General features: G+C 56.4%; 1 protein-coding gene across 1 annotated transcript; it reads right to left on the bottom strand.

The window, feature by feature from the left end:
* Positions 1–1,963: 1,963 nt before the first annotated feature.
* CPSF4L (cleavage and polyadenylation specific factor 4 like) lies at positions 1,964–13,669 on the bottom strand. Its single transcript, XM_027519369.1, is given in 13 exon segments — positions 1,964–2,056; positions 2,059–2,100; positions 2,102–2,112; positions 2,261–2,356; positions 6,193–6,295; positions 6,297–6,322; positions 7,896–7,946; positions 8,396–8,413; positions 8,416–8,510; positions 8,979–9,076; positions 11,848–12,035; positions 12,087–12,191; positions 13,627–13,669. Coding segments are annotated over 13 exon segments (921 nt in total). The 3' UTR covers positions 1,964–2,011.
* Between the last annotated feature and the right edge of the window lie 7,001 nt (positions 13,670–20,670).

The following is a 20,670-nucleotide window of genomic DNA, read 5'->3' as shown; positions in this document are numbered from 1 at the left end:
CCTGGTCCTCAGCCCGGCAGCAGCCCAGCTCCATCATCACTCACCCTGTAGCATGGCCTGCTCCAGCACCTGAGCCCCAGGCAGTGGGCGGCCCCCGGCTCATGGGGCCTCGTCTGAGGATGAGGAGGCAGGCACTCTTGTCAGGGAGGGGGCCCCGCGGTGTTCCCAGGCAGGAGGAAGTACGGACCCCAGGGGCTGCTTGACAAGCTGCAGATAAAGTGAAGCCAGGAGGAAACACTGCAGACACCCCCTGTGCACAGACAAGGCGGCTTTACACAGAGGGCAGAGGCCCTGGCCAGGCATCCAGGCCGTGAATGGCCTTGTTTACAGCTTAATTGCCGAAAGCATCCCTTTGGATAGAAGTTAGAAATGGGCTTGTGAATTCCCCAATGCAGATGATCACGTCCCCCCGCCATCAGCCGTCCCACCGGGGACCAGCAGGGGTCACCCTCCTCCCCTGCCAGCGCCACCCCAGCCTCATTGCTCAGTGGTGTCCACCTCTTTGGGACACCACGGACTGTGGCCCGCCAGGCTCCCCTGTCCATGGGATTTCCCAGGCAAGAATACTGCAGTGGGTTGCTATTTCCTTCAAGGGATCGTCTGGACCCAGGGATCAAACCCACGTCTCCTGTGTCTCCTGCACTGGCAGGCAGATTATTTACCACTGAGTCATAAGGGGTGGCACTGGATACAGAACCCCTACTTAACAAGAGTCCAGTAGCTGCCCCCAGCATCCATGCTCCCCATTTGGCCTCTGTCAAACTTAACCAGCATCCAGCCATCCCCACCAGGGACCAGCAAGCATTGTCTATAGCAACCCAAACAGTAAATATTTTTGGCTTTGCAGGCCATCTGGTCTATGTTGCAGCTACTCAACTCTGCCATCGTGCCATCGTATGCGTGAGCACAGTCAGAGACAGGAAATGCAAATGATGAGCTTGGCCCCGTTCCAGTGGAACTATTTATAAGCACTGGAATTTTCATTTCTGTGTGTCAAAAAATACTACACTGGGTTTTTCTTCTTTTTTCTTCACAACCTTTAAAAAAAAGCCACCCTTAGGTTCCAGGCTGTACAGAGACAGAGGGCCCGATTCGCCCCGCAGGCTGTGCCTCGCTGACTGGGGACTTGCTCAGTCGCTCAGTCCTGTCCCACCCTGTGAGCCCATGGACTGCAGCGCTCCAGGCCTCTCTGTCCTTCACAGTCTCCCGGAGTTTGCTCAGGCTCGTGACCCAGGATGGAGGCCCTCATTATCAAGGCTTGTTATCAGTGGAAGCAGCGTCTGTTCCCACGGGGACCAGCCACGAGCAGGGTGGCCCTGACGCAGAACAGCTCTGGACCACAAAGCCTCAGCTTGGCCCCAGGTCCTTTCATTAAAACCCACACATGTGTTAATCGAGCCAAAGAGGGAGAAGGGCTCGGGGGCTGAGACGCTCTGCCAAAAGCAGAGATGACAGAGGTGCGAGGGGGTCTGGGAGGAAGGACCCCGTCTGAGCACCTTTCCCGGGATGAGCAGATGGTGGGAGGGTGAGCGTGTGGCAACAGTGCAGGGCTGGAGAGGCGCCCCCCGCCCAGCGTGCTGGAAAGGAGTGAGCGCGCCGGCCCCTGCCTTCCTGCACTCACCTTCAGGTAGCTTGGGTTGAATGAAACATTCATCTTAGGACTGAAGGAGGCATGGAGAGACAGACAATCACCGCGTGGCTCTAAGCCCCCCTTCCCACTGCCGGCTCACTAACACCCCCTGCACCAGCCTGCTGCCCCAACTGCGTGTTCTCAGACCCCACAGGGAAGGGCCTGAATAAGCTGACAGGACGGGTTAGAGCTCAGTGCGGCCAGCAGGACCAAGGAGAGGTGGGCGCAGGGGGAGCCCCGCCCCGAGAACCTCACGGGTGGATGCTGGCCGGATGCTTCACTCCCCACCTCGGGCCAGCAAAGGTACGGAAGGCTCTAGAAGCCAGAGTGGGCCCAGCACGGTGGGGTGGTGAAGGGGGGGGTCGGGTTGGTCTCTCACACTTACTGTGCAAATTGGTACCTGGGTCCTTCCGGGCAGAAGCCAGCTTTAAGTAGTTAGTACACTTTGTCCTGCGGACATGTCAGTACTTAACACAGTGGACCTGCTGGCAAAGAGAAAACGGAGGCCAGACGGATCTTCTTTAGCAAGGGAAGGTGGGGGCAGAGACAGACCGCCTCAGGAAGGTGCGTCCCTCCCTGCCGGGAGACACCCCCACATGCCCTGGAGGCCCCTTTCCGTCAGGGCCTCACTGTGCTTGCAGAAACCTCGGTCGTACCACGGACAGTGCTGGGTCTTGAAGGCCGGCTTCACGTGGAGGAACGGACGTTCCTTATTGTTGCAGTCCCCTGAAAATCCCAGCATTCTCTGTGCACGAGCAGGCGCGTCTTTGAGGTCACATCCACCCTCCTGGAACAAGACTGCCCCTGCCCCTTGCACACAGGCCACTTGCCTGCCTTCTGGGGGTCAGTGCTTTTTTTGAGGATAGCAAGAAATTTCTCCTCTCTCCTGCAAGCTAAGAAAGGTGGATCCCACCCGTATTGGCTCAGTGGGGCTTGGGTATGAATACACTCATCTGGAGGAGGTGGGGCAGGGCCAGATGTTCAGAAGGAGGGACTGGAACTGAAGGTATTCAGAGGCTACTTGGGAGAAGGAACGAGGAGAGGTGGGGAAGAGGAGACCCCTAGCCAGCAGCTAGAGATCCAGGAAGACCCCGACCCTGCGTGGAGATGTTGCTCCTCTGTCCATGGGATTTCCCAGGCAAGATACTGGAGTGGGTTGCCAGGCCCTCCTCCAGGGGATCTTCCTGACCCAGGGATCAAACCCACGTCTCTTATGTCTCCTGCACTGGCAGGCGGGTTCTTTACCACTAGCACCTCCTGGGAAGCCCTGTTCCATGGTTAAAGCTTCATCTCTACGATGAAACCTATAAGGCTTCCAGAACCTACATAGTGCTTTCTGGGGGAAATGCCGCAAGAGCAGAGCACTGCTTCAGAGTTGGCACAGAGATGAAATAAACGGGACCCAGAGGGACACCTGTGGTTTCACGGAGCCTGTGCTGTAACCCGTCTATTTATGGATCTGACCAAAACTCCTGGTTCCTAGGAGGAGCCAGCCCTATTGGCACAGACCACCAGGAGTTTGGGGAGGGAGTCTAAGCCCGCTTAGCTTCCACACAAGGCCCCAGGGGCTCTGAAGGGACAAAGGGGGAAGACTCAGCCCTTTTTTTATCTCATTCAAGTAGAGAACTGGAGAGTGTTTCCAATCTCATCCTCCTTAAAAGCCTACAACTTATCAATGAAAGATCAGAAGGAGGAATTAAGGAAACAATCCCAATTACCACTGCATCTAAAAGAATAAAATACTTAGGAATAAACCTATCTAAAGAGGCCAAAGACTTGTAGTACTCCAAAAACTAGAAGACGCTGATGAAAGAAATCACCAATGATACAAGCTGATGGAAAGATGTACTGTGTGCTTAGACTGGAGGAACCCGCAGTGCTAGAAAGACTGTACTACTCAAGGCAGGGACCTCCCCGATGGCTCAATGGTAAAGAATCTGCCCGCAATGCGGGAGACATGGGTTCAATCCCTGGGTCAGGAAGATCTCCTGGAGGAGGAAATGGCAACCCACTCCAGCACTCTTGCCTGAAAAATCCCATGGACAGAGAAGCCTGGAGGGCTACGGTCCACAGGGTTGCAAAGAGGTGGACATGACTTAGCGACTCAGCACAACACACAGGACCCAAGGCAATCTACAGATTCAACACAAACCCCATCAAATTACCAGTGGCATTTTCCACAGGTTTTTTGTTTTATATGTGTGTATGTATGTGTGTGTGTAAAATAGATAACCAACAGAGACCTACCGTATAGCATGGGAAACTGTACTCAATATTTTTTAATAATTTATAATGGAAAAAGATCTGAAAAAATGCATATATATATATATATATAAATATATAAATGAATCACTTTGCTGTAGCCTGAAACTAACACAACATTGTAAATCAACTGTACTTAAAAAAAGAAAAAAAGAAAAAAAACCCTGCAACTTAGTGCTTTTCAGGGCCAAAAGGAACACCACAATGTCAATTCCACTGGTTTCCAAACAGGTCTATTCTATACCTCGGGCTTCCGCAAAGCGAGGTCTCTCCTGAGCCCCGAAGAACGCCATGGCTTCCCCAGAATTCAACCTCCGCCCTTTCGCAGTCCTCTCATTTCACAAAGGAGGACACCGGGGCTCCGAGAGGAGAGACCTCGCGTCCATTACCACCGGCTTCCTCACACTGAAAGGTGTGCGTGCAGCTGTCCGCGTGGGCTCTCGGCACAGCGCTCCCCTGGGCTCCAGCCTTCGGAAGAAGGGAGGTGACCCCCGATCCCCAGCAGTGGCAGAGGCGGCCTTTTCCGCGCCGCCCGGGGCGGCTTCCGTTCCTCTTTCCGCCAGCAGGTGGCGCCCGCCCCCCGCATGCCGTCGGCCGGCCCGCCCCGGCTGGTACCTCTGGGACGGGCACTCGTCCACTTGCAGGGCCAGGACCCCCGCTTCCTACCTCCTTTCAGCGGCCCTTTCCCGCTGCTACATCTCCCCAACAATAGTTTTTAAGTAAAACCATTCCTTCCAGTAAGACCAATAATTACACTTTGATAAGCACAGTATATCTAATAGAGACATTCATTCATTCACTCCAAGAGCCAAAAAAGAAAAAACCTGGCTTACACATCACAACCCTGGTGTCCACACACGCCCTCACGCTGGGGATTGCGTGAGGGCAGACAGGGACCTGGTCCTGTTCCCAAATCCATGCCCAGCACGGCCCCCATTCCCCGAAGGAAACCAGGCAAGGTTAATTAAAAGAATAAAGTGTCGTTTTAACTTATGACCAAGGAGGGGCCAGGCTCCGGATAAACTCGGTCCTTTCCTACAAGGGACGCACAAGCTGGCAGCCCTCATGAACTGCCACCACTGGCCGGGAGGGGCAGGAAACAGGATTGAGCCCGAGGGAAGCTCTTGCTGACCCTGAGGGGGACGCCTTCTTCCTGGATACCCAGGACTCCCCCCCACCCCATCAACACTAATGAGGGACAGCTGCCCGCAGCCCCACTGACGTCTCAAAGCCCAGCTGCCTGGCTCAGAGGTGTCCCTGGAGGCTGGCCCGCCCCCCTCCGAGTCCCTCTTCAGAATACAGTTTGAAAACCACTGGACTAGATAATCCTTAAAGCTTCTTCCAGCTCTGAAAAGCAGTGAACTGTAAAAGTTTATCGGGAAAGCTAAGACCTGAAACATACGCACAGATCCCGTTCTTAAAGGAGGCAGTGGCTTCCCCCTGCCTGGCCCCTCGATGGCAAGAGAAAGACTGGAGTCAGAGGGAGGGGACGCGCGGGTCACACAAGGTCTCTGCAGGGGGCCGAACTTATGAAGCTCATGACGGCCCCTTCACGGTGACCCTCTGCTGCTCATCAGTGATGCTGAGGCAGTCTAGTCGCTCAGTTGGGTCTGACTCTTTGCGGCCCCATGGACTGTAGACTCCTCTGTCCGTGGGATTTCCCAGGCAAGAACACTGGAGTGGGTTGCTGTTTCCTTCTCCAGGGGATCTTCCCGACCCAGGAAACAAACCTGGGTCTCCTGCACTGCAGGGGGATTCTTTACTGACGGAGCTAGGAGAGAAGCCCCCAATCAGTGATGCTAGTTTTCCGTTTAGGGAAGCGATGTAAAGCTTTCTTCTAAAGGAAGTGAAAAATAGCGAGACGGTTGAAAGAGGCGGTGATGGGGCGCGGCGATGGGGCAGGTGCGTCCAGCCCCACCGTGAAAGTGCGGGCTGTTTGGGAAACACTGGCTCCGACACTCCCTGGGGCTCCAGAGACCGCCTCCTTTCCAGACAGCCCGTCTGGCTGTGTGATTAGCCGGACGGGGCAGGGTAACAATTCGGCCTTTGATTCCCGCCCCACCCTCCCCTTCCCTGGGGCGGGGCAGGGCGGGGGTGGGGAGGACGGGCTTCGTGAGCCTGAGCCTGGCAAGGCAGTGGAGCGGGGCTCAGAAGACAGGTCCGATTTTTCTAGAGGGGTTGGAGAAGTAGGGTGGCCTGGCCTGCCACCTGGGACGCTCGAGACCTCCTTTGGGGGCCCTTCCCAAACTTCCTTCCCCTGCCTCAGGGCGGGGGGCAGCGCAGGAAGGGGCATCGCCCACCAGACTTGAAGGAGAAGTGGCACTCGGGCATCCTGGCCACGTCATACTGGTGCAGGAACTTGCACTGGTCGCCCTTCTTGCACACCACTGGCTTCTCGCCCCTGGTCGTGCCGGAACGGGCACAGCTTCCCTGGGGACCCAGAGCACCTGGATGGGGGCCCCACGCACCCAGAGCCTGGGCCCAGCTCAGCCCTAGCAGGAGGTACCGCCATCCATTCCCCTCGTGGAGGCTGGAACTGGGGGCCAGAGACGTCTTAACAGACAGCCCCCAGCCCTCTCTGCCCGACGTGATGCTCGGGCCCTTCTTGAACCCCAAGAATGCCCCCCCAGGGCAGACACCTCCCAAAGCACCCATCACACCCCATCCCCTCCAGCCTGACCATGCAGGGGTGGGAGGGGGGGTGTTGGTTTCCAGCCCTGGTCCCTCCAGGCCCCCAACCCAGCAAGGTCCCAGCACAAAGGAAGAACTCGTTAAGGGCCTGCGGAACTCATGTCTTAAAAAATAATACAAATGCTATGTTTCCTGATTCCGGAGATCTAACGTGGTGACGTGAGAGCCAACCTTGTAACAATTCAGAAGGAAATGGAAAGGTTCTATTTCGCTCTTTGTCGTCTTAGTTCAGGCGGTCTTGCCGTCAGGAAGGACACCCCTCAGTTTCTAAACAGGATACCCCTCAGTTTCTAAACAGGACTGGTGTTGTGCTGATCCAACTCTATGGTAGCGTTTTCGGGAGGTGTTCCTTCTGATGGTCTTACTCTCCACCTCTGGCCATTGGCTCACCTGGCTCTGACCTTCCAGACCTAAGAACACTTTTCTTTCTTTGCAAGAGGGTATCTCTGTGAAACCCTGCTCTAGAGACTGGATGGACCAAGCTGAGGATTCAAAGCCTGGAGTGACCAACCAGTTCATTGCTCCTCCTCACCCCACTGTCCAGGGCTGCCCCAAACATGAACTAGTCACGTGGCCACACGGGCTCCCGGTCCCCTGCCTGGGCCCCTCCTGGCCTCCCAGCTTCCCCGGAACAGAATCACTTGGATCCTAAAAGCAGGTCCTAAACTCATTCCAGGTTTCTCAACCTAACTCTAGAGGGGAACTGGAGACCCCCAAATTGGAGGCAAGACTTCTGGGGGCAACTGGATTTCTACAGGAAGAGCCCATGAGTGGTTCAGAAGCCAGAAGACGGGAACCCCTGATTTATGTCAGCCCCCGTTCACAGAATGTCTGCAATGGGGGAGAGAGGTTTGGAAGAGCGCACAGTTGGGCCCCTTTGGGGAGGGGGAGACATAAGTTTCTGAGACTGCACCCTGAACTTTCTTAGGACACAGGAATGGAGGGGGCCACTAAACAGGTCCCAGATTAACTCAGAGGGGCAGGAAGGAAGTCCCTCTCCTGGCCAGGGGAAAATTAAGAACTCAGGGGCCTCCTGGGAGCACACACTTGACACCCACAAACACTCCCACCTACAGCTGGGCAGAAAGAAGGGACTGTCTCCTTGCAGGCAGCCGTGCCTGCCCTAACGGGTGCTATGAAGTCAGGGACATCCCTGGGAGGTGGCGGGTAGCCCCCTTGATGGCCCCACCCACTTGCCCTTTGCCCTGAGAATGAACTCATGCCCCTTCCCACCTCCCCTTCCTCACGTGCAAATCCAGCACCCCAGTCCGGGCCAAGGTGAGCCTGCCAGCCCTCACCTCTGCCCACTCGCCTTTTTCACAGAGCCCTTTGGTGAAGAAGGTGCACACAGCTGTGCCTGACTCTGGGGGCGATGTGCCTGACTCTGGGAGCAAAGAAGACAGAGGGGGCACTATGGCTGCTAGAGGGCCTTCACCCCCTGCCCCCCGAGGCGTAGACCTCTAGGTGCTGGCCTCTGGGAACCAGCCTCTGGACTCAACAGCTAAGCGCCCTGAACTCTGCAGTGGAGACGATGGACTGGGGGCCCAAGGCTGGCCTGGCGCTCAGGCGGCCCGTGGGGTCATCCCAGCTTCTTTCAATTGACCCCTCTAGGGTCTCCACTTTGCCAGCAGCCTGCCCCGTTTTCTGGCTTCCTGGAAAGGATGTAAGGGGGACAGGGGGGTGCCTGAGAAGCAAGAGGCTACGCTGGGGGGTCCCAGCCGGACAGGACGGTGGGCCAGAGCCCTCCTCTACCTCTCTGGTGAGCAGCTGAGAGGAAGCTGGGGGCGGACTAGGGGTCCCGGCAGCACTCACTGTCCATGGCCTGGAAATCAGAAGCCCAGTGCCCTTCTGCGTCTCCACCTCCTTCTCGAAGGCGAAGGCCAGCCGCTCCAGCCCCACGATGACCTCCTGCACCCTCCCCGCCCTCCTGGGGCTGCAGAAAGGCACTCAGGCCTCCAAGGTGGACCTTATTATATAGCTCCTCGGAGGCCCTTAAAGGGCCAGGCTCTGCGGGGGCCCTCCATCCCCCCACCCCGGCGGGCTGCACCCCCGCGCCCGGCCGTTTCCCGCTCCTGCCCCACGCAGGGGCGCAGAGCCCGGGGCCCCACACCCCACCCCGGGAACACAAGACCCGTTCCAGATGCGCGCTGCTGGGTAGGGACGAGCGAGCCCCCCCTCCCCGCCACTGCTCGTCTGCAGACTCCCAAACACGCAGCGTCCCCAAACCTGTGTTCAGGTGACTTTGTGGGGGTTTTTGGCCCAGCACCGGGTCTTGGTTGCAACGTGTGGGATCTAGTTCCCCGACCAGGGATCGAACCCAGGCCCCCTGCATCGGGCGCTCAGAGTCTTAGCCACTGGGCCGCCAGGGAAGTCCCCGCAGGTTCACACTTTTCACGTGAAGGCACGGCCGCAGGTGTAAGCTGTGAGGAGAGTTGCACAAGCCAGCCTCAGCGAGGCCGCCCTAATGCTCAGATTCACAGGAGCTGGAGGAGCCTGGGAGCCGGAGGGCGAAGGGGTGGGGCGAGGGTGCGAGAGGGTGGGGCGAGGGTGCGGCGGGATCAGGCCCACCCCCCATCCCCGCCCCAGTTACCCTACCATCGGGCCCCCGCCCGCGGGGACCCCTGACGCCCCTCCTCCGGCCTGAGTGACAAGCAGGAGCGAGCTCTTCACACGAGAGCAGGGAGAAGAAATCCGGGGGAATCGGAAATCTCTGAATGAATAGCGCTTTGTTCGCCCGGCACACAATCCCGAGCCGGCCGGGCGGGCGGGCGGGCGGGCCGAGCAGGGGCCGCGGCCTCCCAGCCCGGATTCCGCGGGCCACCCGCGCGCCTCCCGCCCCTGAGAAAGCGCTTTGTACACGAAATCTCTATGCAAATGTTGTTTTATGATCACTACACCACCCCTGCCCCCAGGCCCGGGACGTCTGCAGAGGCTCTCAAAGGAGCACTTGAGGACTCTAACCCGGGCCGGCCTCCACCTCCCGCCGCTCTGGCCCCCCGCGGCCTTCCCCCTCCACCAGGCTGAGGTCTCAGCGTTGCGGGGGAATGGACGCCCGCAACCCAGGCGCCCTCCTTGCTGGACAGAGCGGGCAAGGCCGGCAGCACCCGACAGGCCCGCAGCTGGGCCAACACGACGGAGCCTGCTGGCTTTTGTTTCCGCGTGGCCTTCGCTCCCAGAGTTGTCGTTGTTGTTTTGAACTCCGGTCAGAAAAGGAAACAGAGATAGGCCCCTGGAGCCCCGGAGGGGAGGGGTGGGGCAGGGGCAGGATCCAGGAGACTCCAGAGCTCGGAGCTCCCGCCAGCTGCACCCCCGGGAGCCAGAGGGGTTGGGGGGCGGGGGAGGGCTCTCAGAAGGGGGGGGGGTCTGGTGACGATGGGGGAGGGGAGGGAAAGTGTCGGGGAGCGGGGCGGGGGGGTCAGCAGTGTGAGAGAAGGGGCATGGTGCACCAGGGCAGGCCAAGGCAAGGTCAGGGCCTCGGTTCTGTGGAAGCATGGGCCCTGGACCTGGAGCGCCTTTTAGGACTGTTTTCTGTTTTTTGTTTTAATCATGAAGCCCGTGGGGAGCTCGTTCAAGGTGCTGTCACACACACAGCACCCTGAAGAACGGAGTGTCAGGAGACCACTTTGCGGATGGTACAAAATAATAATTATAGTCCTGGAGATGTCTTTGGGGGCGCCTCCCAGCACCTTGGTGGCCCGAAAAGACTTCATCATAAGGGCTGACGAGGAGACCGCTCCCTCATCCACCCCCGCCCCGCCCTCCTCTCCTGGCCAAGGCCCCCCACCGCCCCCCACCCCCAGAAGGTGCGTGCAGGCTGACGTCGGTGGGTTCCCTCCTCCTCTGCCTTGCTGTCCGCTGTGCAGCGTGAGTGACAGCACCGTGCTCGCAGGATGTGGGCTTCTCCAAATCCCTCTGGGAGTGGGCTGCCTGGTCTCCTCCAGGAGGTTCCAAGTCCTCACCTCGCCTGCCTGTGGCTGTAACCTTATTTGGAAACTGGGTCTCCGCAGACACAGATGCAATTAAATTAAAGATCTCAAGGTGAGATCATCCTGGAATTCAGGTGAATCCTAAACACAATGACGGGTGTCCTTATAAGAGAATAGAAGGCGACTGGAGACGCTGAGATGCAGAAGAGCCCCACAGAAGGAGCCTCGCGAAAGCCGGGAAGAGACTGGAGGCACCCGAGGGACCCCACGGGAGGCCGCCCCCACTGGAAGCTACGAGCGGACCAAGGGCTCCTCCCGCAGGGGCTCCGGAAGGAACCAACCTGTGAACCTCCAGGTGTGCACCAGGTGTGCCCAGCCGTGTCCGACTCTTCGAGCCCCCTTGGACTGTAGCCCGCTGGGCTCCTCTGTCCGTCTCCAGGCAAGAGTGGGTTGCCATTTCCTCCTCCAGGGGATCTTCCCCACCCAGGGATCGAACCTGCATCCTTGGCATCTCCCGCATTGGCAGGGGGTTCTTTATCACTGTACCACCTGGGAAGCCCTTTGACACCTCAGTAGTGAGAGTGAACTTCTGTTGCTTTAAGCCACCGCCTTTGTGGCCATTTGTTACAGCAGCTTCAGGAAACATCTTCCCACCTGGAGACCGAGCTTCGCAAGTCCCCGCCCTATTTACAGAGGCGCAAATAAGCATGCAGACAGGTTGGGCGATTGGCAAGGTCCCACAGCTCCTGAGCATCAGAGCTGGGAGCTGGGGGGGCTTCCCTGGTGGCCCAGAGTTAAGACTCGGCACTTCCACTGCAGGGGACATGACTTCAATCACTGGTCAGAACAAAGATCCCGCATGCCACGCAGCCAAGAAAAAAGAAAAACTTGGACATGACCTAAATACCCATCAGTTAGTCTGCCTGGTTAAAAAATTATTAAAAAAAAAAAAGAAGAAGTATTGAGAGTCAGATCTGGGTCTCCCATCTGGCAGGCCCTTTGCATCTTCTCTGTCTCAGAACTAGGGGAGCTGCCCACCCTGCATCCCCATTTATATTCCTCCCTCAGGGTTCTGGAGTGGACCGTGGATCATGCAAGGATAAAAAGCCAGCCCCAGGCCAGGGGAACCCTGGCGACGCCTGGGGGAGGGTGCTGGGCTGGGGCAGGGGTGGAGGGAGCTCTGGCATGTCCCCTCTGGAACCTTCCATCTCCTCTTCTGTGCCCTGGAGCTGATCCCCCAGCAATTGTGTTTTCATTTATTAATTAATTCATGGCTGCAAAGTGGACATGCAAATCACTGTACAAACAGTGGTGTTAATTTTTAATCACCATCATTACGAGCTTCTCATTGAACTCGGACTGCGGATTTCCTGAGTCATCATCCCTGCGCTCCTTTCCCTTTCTGAAAGCACAGCTCTGAAAAGCAGGGTCTGTGGGAGCTCTGCAATTCTCCTGCCTGGAACTGGCTGAGGTCATGGAGGTCATGAGCTCTGCCAGGCCTGGGATGGGTCCCAGCCAGGGCTTTTCTGGGTAGCGTGTGGCCACACACCCCCTGGGTACCCATGCATCTGCCTTACCGCCAACTCGAACGCTAGCACTGGCATCGGGCAGGTCAGGGTTCACACCTTGGTTCTGTGGGTCCCCAGCCTGCTGTCCCAGGCCACCTCTCTGAACCTCAGATTCTGCGACAGTAAAAGGGAGACCCACAGCATGACCTCTGGGGGAAATGAGGTTGGTGAGAAGTCCACGTGGATGCCTGACACAGCAGGTAGGTGCTGTGAGGTGTGACCCAATGTTCAAGGACCCAAGTGTCCCGCCCCCAGGCCCCTGGGGCCACCCTTCTCCAAATTTATTATTCCGTCCAGCCCCTCATAAAAGGTCCTTCAGGGTGGGGGCAGGGGGCTCCACGCCATGCAAGTGTTGCTGGAGGGGCTCTAGGTCCAGTAGGGATGGGCCTGGCTGCTGGAGAGCTGTTCGGGGAGGACAGAGGGCAGAGGAAGCACCACCTCCCGCCGTGACACACAGCTGCTGCTCTGGGCCAGGAACAGTGGGCCCGCGTGCCCTGCCCCTTTGCTGCTCTTTGTGCCTGAGATGCCACTTGGCGGGGACAGCTGTTGGTCTCACAAGAGGCATTGGACGTGCAGGGCAGGGATGTCCAGCAGCTGGGACGGTCCTGCTGTGTCCCTGCCCCGGAGCTTGGCCTCTGGGAGCCCGCAGTTCTAGGAAATCTGCTCTGGGTGGGGCATCCCCTTCCCCCAGGGGCACGGACCCAGTAACAGGGCTACTGACCCTCCCAGGTTTCTCATCATGGCTTCCTCCAGTCTTCTGCAACCGCTCAAGAGGCTTCTACCCATTTTGCAGATAAACCAAGGCCCAGAGAGGTGAAGCAATCGCTTAAAGCTCATGCAGCAAGTGGATGTCAGAATGGGAACCTAGACTCCTGACTCTGTGTGTGTGTGTGTTAGTGGCTCGGTCGTGTCTGGCTCCGTGACCCCATGGACTGTAGCCCGCCAGGCTCCTCTGTTCATGGGATTCTCCAAGCGAGAATACTAGAGTGAGTTGCCATTTCCTCCTCCAGGAGCTCTTCCTGACCCAGGGAACGAATGTGTGTGCATCGCAGGCAGATTCTTTACCATCTGAGCCACCAGGGAAGCCCAGACTCCTAACTATTGAACCTACTTGCTGCTGCTAAGTCATGTCAGTTGTGTCCGACTCTGTGTGACCCCATAGACGGCAGCCCACCAGGCTCCCCCATCCCTGGGATTCTCCAGGCAAGAACACTGGAGTGGGTTGCCATTTCCTTCTCCAATGCATGAAAGTGAAAAGTGAAATTGAAGTTGCTCAGTAGTGTCCGAACCTACTTGCTGCTGCTGCTAAGTTGCTTCAGTCGTGTCCGACTCTGTGCAACTCCGTAGACAGCAGCCTACCAGGCTGCCCCGTCCCTGGGATTCTCCAGGCAAGAACACTGGAGTGGGTTGCCATTTCTTTCTCCAATGCATGAAAGTGAAAAGTGAAAGTGAAGTCACTCAGTCGTGTCCGAACCTACTTACGGGACTACAAAACCCCAGGGAGAAAGCCATTCATTCTCTTCTACAATTGAAAAGAACCAGTGCTCACTGGCTTTGGTGAGCTTCCCAAAGACCACCAGCTCAGTCTGCATGACCACAAGCTCCTCCAGTCAACAAAACTGCAGTTCAGGAAAGACACCCCCCACCCCATCCAGACTGGTAAGACTACCAAGACCTCCGTGACCCAAGGCTGTGCCTGTGGGCTGGCATGTGGATTGTACTTCTAGCCAGAGAGTCAAAGAGACAGGACATTTGGGGCTCAGGGAATCAGTCCTGGCCCAGGGAATGTCCCAATAGCTTATCTCTTCCAATGAGAGAGAGAGACTGAGATTTGAAGGTGCTACACTGCTGCTCTGAAGTTGAGGGCGGGGGCACAAGCCAAGGAAACAGCCTCTAAAAGTTGGAAGAGGCAAAAAAATGAATTCTCCCCTGGAACCCCCAGAAGGAAGGCAGGCCTGCCAGCACCGTGATCCTAGCTCAGTGAGGCCCTTTCTAACCTCCAGAGTTGTGAGACGACACATCTGTGTTGGGGTTCCCAGGTGGCACCAGGGGTAAAGAATCTGCCTGCCAAAGAAGGAGATGCAAATGACTGGGGTTTGACCCCTGGGTCAGGAAGATCCCCTGGAGGAGGAAATGGCAACCTCCTCTGGGATTCTTGCCTGGGAAATCCCATGGACAGAGGAGCCTGGTGGGCTACAGTCCATGGGGCCGCAGAGAGTCAGACATGACTGAAGCCACCGAGCGCGCACACATTTGGTACAGTAACAACATGGAAACAGAGACAGACGGGAAAGCTGTCGGTAACAGGCAGCGGAATCCTACGATGCGGGACACAGAGGGAGTGGGGAACAAGACCACTTTGGTCTCACCTGGGCAGCAAGGACGGGGGCCCAGGAGGCCGTGAAACAGAGGCGAGGCAGGCGGTAAAGGATGGGATTCCCCAGCAGCAGCCACAGGGGGATCCGCTTCTGGCCCTGTGCGGCTGGATCCGGCTATCCGACTCTTGCGAGACTTTCAAGGAGCTGGGACAGAAAACAAAACAGACCAAAAAAGGGACTTCCCTGGCGGTCCAGTGGTTAGGGCTCTGAGCTCCGGGCTGAGGTGCAGGGGTTCAGTTCCTGGCCAGGGAGCTAAGACCTCGCATGCTGCGTGCTGTGATGAAAAAACAAACTGACAGACAAATCCCCCCAAAAAGTCGAGGGGCTGGGAGCTCGAGAAGAGTCTTGAATCTGAGGCTTTGGGAGTCACGGAAGGAGCCACCTTTGCAGCCTTGGGTCTGCTCAAGGTCGAGAGTCACAGTAGACCGTAATTGTGAGCAAGATTCTAGTATCTAATTCCCACATCCAGGGGGACGCTCCTGCACCCCTCACCCTCACTCAGGGGAGGAAGAGGAAGGTTTGTGTAGAACACAGGCCGCCAGCTGGTCGCCAACACCATGATGGATGAGTCCTCCCTGGTCCGGCCTGGTGCACTCACTTTGATGGATGGGGGCCAAGGTCACAGGTTCGATCTGCCTTTGGGTCAATTGAGTCCAGACGACAAAGTCCATTTTCATCACCAAAGACTGCCCTCCAGTCTGTTATCTCCAAATGATTCCTGGGTCACGGGGCAGACAGACTGGGTACAGATGGAAAAAACCCTCCAGCCCTGACTGTTGACAGGGAGTCGTGTCCACTTTGTGTGCAAAGCCCAGGGGGTGTGGGTGGCAGGAGCGGGCAAGCAGAGGGCAGCCGCCCCTCCCCACTGCCAGCCTGGACGAAGCATCCTGACCCCTGGGTGGGTGGCTGGGGAAGAAGTCAGGGCCCCAGGCGCCAGGGGGGTGGGGTGGAGAGCCTCGCCCACGCTGACCTTCCCGCCTGTCAGACATTCGTCAAACCCACCCAGCTACCCTTGCCTGTGTTACTCCTTGTCTTGGCCTTGAATTCTGTCTCCGGGCCAGGACGCCCCATCTAGATGAGCAGCTCCAGATGCATGGGGAGTCACCCCCGTCAGCTCGGGGCCCATGGACGGGGCGTACACAGCAGACACTTACATTTCTCGGTTTGGGAGGCTGGAAGTCCAGGGTGAAGGTCCCGCCTCGGTTGGCTTTGCTGAAGCCTCTTTGGCCGCCTTCTCACCGTGTGTCTTCACACGTGGATCGAGAGTGAGCCTTGGGCTCTGCTTGTATCAGGACACTAGCTTTATCACGGGCTGGGCTTCCCTGGTGGCTCAGATGGTAAAGAATCTGCCTGCAATGCAGGAGACCTGGGCCCAATCCCTGGGTTGAGAAGCTCCCCTGGAGAAGGGAATAGCAACCCACTGCAGTATTCTTGCCTAGAAAATTCCATGGACAGACCATGGGGTCACAAAGAGTTGGACACAACTGAGCAACTAACACACACACACCCACTCTTGTGACCTCATCTAAGCCTAATCATCTCCCCAAGGCCCCACTTCCTGATAACCACCCCCTCCATGCAGCCACCTTTTAATACACCTCAAATCTGACCCCAGGATAAGAAATCAGAAAACCACCTCCGTGGGGCTGCTACTCTGAGAAGACCCTCAGAGGAACACGTTACTGGCTAAGACGAGGAGCCAGCTTTCTCAATTAAAGCAGGTAACAAGATGCATGTCCATTTCCCTCCCAGAAGGCTCCATAAACATTTTTATATTTTGAATTAAAAAACAAAAAGTGACCTGAACACATTTTTAAATTGGCTTTTTTTTTCTTTTACTTTTTATTTATTTTCATTTTTTATCTTTACTGTGTCTCTGGGGGGAGGCGTTGTGCTGAGTCTTTGCTGCCACCTGGGCTTTTCTCTACCGTCTGCGAGCAGGGCCGACCCTCCCCTGTGGCGCAGGCTTCTCATTGCCGTGGCTTCTCTTGTCGCAGAGCGCGGGCTCCAGGACAGGCGGCCTCAGTAGCTGTGGGTTTTGGTCGCTAGAGCACAGGCTCAATAGTTGTGGCACACAGGCTTAGCTGCTCCTTGGCACTTGGGATTTCCCCAGACCCAGGATCAAACACCTTGCCTTCTACACTGGCAGGCAGATTCTTCACCACTGAGACATCAGGGAAGGAAGGCCCTGGCCTTGATTTATTATTATTATTTTTTTAAAAAGGAATTCCCTGGCGGTCCAGTGGAACCACCCGGCGCTTTCACTGCAACGGGCCAAGAAAAAGAAAAGGTATCCCACCACTCTGATAAGAGCTGTGGTTTTCATTACCGCGGGGATGGTCAGCAATGAAGGCCATTTTGGACCGACGTGGGGCATGGCTGGCTGGGATACTCCCAGCATGCAGTGGGCAGAGGCCAGGGACACATGCCCACATGGGCTAACATCCCCACGGGGCACAGGACAGCTCGCGACAACGAGGAAGGATCCAGGCCCCCATGTGCCCACAGTGCTGAGGCTGAGAAATCCCGCTCTGTCTGGAAGAATCGAAACTGCCTCTCTCGGATGAATGATTGGATAGTTTGGGCCCGGCCCTCCATAGAGTTGGTTTTATTGATCTGTGCCTTGGCATCAAGCCCTTGATTTACACTGAGCAGACATGCAGAGGTGGTGTTTGCGTGACTGAATCTGTTAGGAGGCTGTTTGCTTTTTTCTTTTTAACTTTTTATTTTCTGTTGGGTCGCACAGAGTCGGACACGACTGAGCGACGTCACTTTCACTTTTCACTTTCATGCATTGGAGAAGGAAATGGCAACCCACTCCAGTGTTCTTGCCTGGAGAATCCCAGGGACGGGGGAGCCTGGTGGGCTGCCGTCCGTGGGGTCGCACAGAGTCGGACACGACTGAAGCGACTTAGCAGCAGCAGAGCCAGTTAGCTGTGTTGTGATCGTTTCAGATGAACAGTGAAGGGACGCCGCCATACGGATTCGTTTCCATTCTGTTACGAGACTGTACTGGGGACAGGGTCGGGGACCCCAGCCCTGCCCTCTTATCTCACAAGAACCCCTCTCAGAAAGAACTCAGTGTCAGAAAAAGCTGCTTCTGGAATTGTTCTAACTTCGTGGACTTTGTGAGTCTCGTAGCGGGGGGATTTCCCTCTTTGCTTTGACTGGTAGGAAGCTCAGCCCACGCTGCAGTTGACGCTGGAGCGCATTTCTGTGCTCCACCCTCTTGGCTCATTGAACTGTTTGTTCCAGCCTAGTTTTCTCTCTGATCTATTTTTATCCTATTGTATTTTACGTATTTTTGTAAGCTGCCTCCAATTCTTTGGGGGAACAAAGCAGTATAAAAAAAAAAAAAAACCCACAAAATTCAGCAGAGCCCAGTGGCCTTGGCTTTTTTTTTTTTTTTTTTTTTTAACATAGTAAGTGTCACTTCGGTGTTGGAGGCCCCAGGAAGGCAGCTCTCCGGCTCCTCCTGTCTCCTCCTGGGAGTCTTAGAGAACAGAAGCTCCGTGTGTAAGAGCAACAGGCTTCAAAGGCAAAACCTCCAACCTCCATCTGCCTGCAAATACCTTCCCTCCCCCAAAGCCTTCTCCCCAGCTCCCATCTGGCTATTGGCAGGAAGCCACAGGGCCCCGGGAGCCTGCGAAAGGGAAGTCGATCGACAAGCTCGCCCGCTTTCACTCCTGACTTTGCTCTCTTGATCTTTTTCTTTTCATTCTTTTTTTTTTTTAATTGAAGTATAGTTGGTTTACAGCGTTGTGCCAATCTCTTCTGTACAGCAAAGTGACTCAGCTATACACATATTCTTTTTTAAATATTCTTTTCCACTATGATTTATCCAAGAAGATTGGACAAGCTTGTTTGTTTCTCAATATTTATTTATTTTGGCTGCTCCAGGTCTTAGTTGCAGCATGTGAGCTCTTGGTTGAGGCATGTGGGATCTAGTTGCTTGGCCAGGGATTGAACCGGGATTGAACCGGGTCCCCTGCCCTGGGAGCTCAGAGTGTTAGCCACTGGACCACCAGGGAAGTCCCAGGACCTTGTTTATCCACACTTTTCTGCATCTTGACTCAGGGTCTTTGGGGTCTAGGGATACTCTTGTTGATCAGGCACTTAGTCGTGTCTGACTCTTTGCAGCATGGACCACAGCACGCCAGGCTCCCCTGTCCCTCACTGTCTCTTGGAGTTTGCTCAGATTCATGTCCATTGAGTCAATGATGCTATCGAACCACCCCATCCTCTGCCACCCTCTTCTCCTCTTAGGGGCATTTTGCATGCAGGTTATTACTGCAAGGGAGGGGCCATGCCAGGCAGGGTCCCCACCTGAGTGTGGACTCTGGACATTTGGGAGGCGGCCGTGTGAAAGCCAAGGTGAGACAGGGAAGGGTAGGGGTGTCAGATACCCCTGGAAAAGCCAGCCCTTCCCCCCCTGCCCCCCTGGCAACCAGCATGCTCCTGGCTCTGCCCTTGCAGTCCACCTGGTCAGGCTGTGCCTTTTCTGTCACACCAGAGCCAAGCCAGCCCAGTCCACCTCACAGGGTCTGCTCACAAGACTGCAGCCAGTCTGCCTTCTCCAGCCTCTGTCTTCCCATCTGTAGAATGGGTGGAAGTGGGTGGTGAACCAGATCCTAAAATGTGCCGATCCTTAGACGGCCCCTCTCTGCAGGTGTCCTGACCCCTTCTTCTCTTTTAAGTCTTAGTTGTGGCATGCGAAATCTTTAGTTGTGGCGTGGGGGATCTAGTCCCCTGACCAGGGATCGAACCCAGATCCCCTGCAGTGGGAGCAAGGAATCTTAGCCACTGGACCACCAGGCGAGTCTGTGTCCTGACCTCTTTTATCTCTTTTCTATTTCTTGTGTTCATCTTCTGGGAACATGGCACAACCCTGGTAAAGAGGAGGCGGTGGCTGGGGTGTGAGAATGGAGTCAAAGGGGAGCCTTATGGGACCAGCCTGGTACCCAGCCAGGAGGAGGGCACGAGGCTGCAGCTGGAGACAGAGGCCAGCCCCAAGCGACCCCAGGAAGGGCAGAGGCACCACCTGCAGAGCCCTTTGGACGATGTGAAGTGGCAGTAGCTGCTGAAAGGGTCCTGGCGCCGCCAGACCCTCCCCCAGCTGCAAACACACCCCCCTTCCTCTTGGGCACACCCCGACCAGCCCGGCTGTCAGCTCAGCCTTTCTGCGCCGCTCTGCCCAGTAGGTCACTGGCCCCACCTGCTCATCCCAGGCTCCAAAGTGGACATCACCAGGTTTGGATGGATAGTGGTTGCAAGCAAGGGCTTTGGAGCTGGTGCCCGGTCCGTATCCACCTCCTCCACTTTCTAGCCCAGTGGCCCAGCAGCAGTCTTAGGACACACACAGCCCTCAGGTGATCACAGCAGAGCCGTATGCACCCAGCAAAGAGCAGAGCCCCTCGACAGATCAGGGAGGCCGAGGGGAGGCGCCTTGGCGGTGGATGGACCAGGGTGGGGTTCGTCCTAATGCATCTCTGAGCCGTGACTGCAGCCCTGCCTGGCGCAGGTTTTGGGGGTCCCATGTAATTTTTGGAAATGTTAGCTGCCATCTGAATTAAAATTACTGTGTTATTACCCAGAGAGAGTTCCCAGCTCTTGTTGTGAGCTGTCAGAGGTAGAGGAAGCCCTACAGAGCAGCTCAGGGAGAGAGATACTCCATGGGGGTCCTAGGGTTCTCAGGCAAACCTCTGAGACCGAAGGGGAGAAAGGACCACCCTCCCACGCCCCTAACAACTGCACCCCCAGCCCCAGAGAAGCTCTGGTTTATCTGTTTGTATAATACCTCATGACAAAAACAACTGGTTTTTTTTTTTTAAAAAGTTGAAAGCAACTGAACTAGAGTCTAAATTTTAAAGATGGAGAAACTAAAACTGCCCAGAGAGGGAACAGAACTGGTCCAAGGCCACACTACGAACGAAGGTCCACGCTGCTGGCTGGGCTGGTCTTGCCTGGTTATCCCACACTTGTCTGGTGGGCGCATTGGGCCCCAGGTCGGAAAACATGCTTCCGAAGTGTGGGGCCAGCCGGGCCTCTGCAAGCCCCCCGGGTGGTCCTGAACTGTCAAGGAGCAGGTCTGCAGCTTTGGGGGAGGGGCTGGGAGCAGCCAGCCACGGGTGCGTGGCCACGGGTGCAGTGGGCGGCGGGGCATGGGGGGGCAGGTACACGATGTCTCAGAGGCACGGCCCCCTACACCTGCCTGA

This window comes from Bos indicus x Bos taurus, chromosome 19, assembly GCF_003369695.1.
Source record: "Bos indicus x Bos taurus breed Angus x Brahman F1 hybrid chromosome 19, Bos_hybrid_MaternalHap_v2.0, whole genome shotgun sequence".
NCBI classification, from domain to species: domain Eukaryota; kingdom Metazoa; phylum Chordata; class Mammalia; order Artiodactyla; family Bovidae; genus Bos; species Bos indicus x Bos taurus.
Note: the sequence above shows the minus strand (reverse complement) of the source record. Positions and strands in the feature narration are given on the sequence as shown.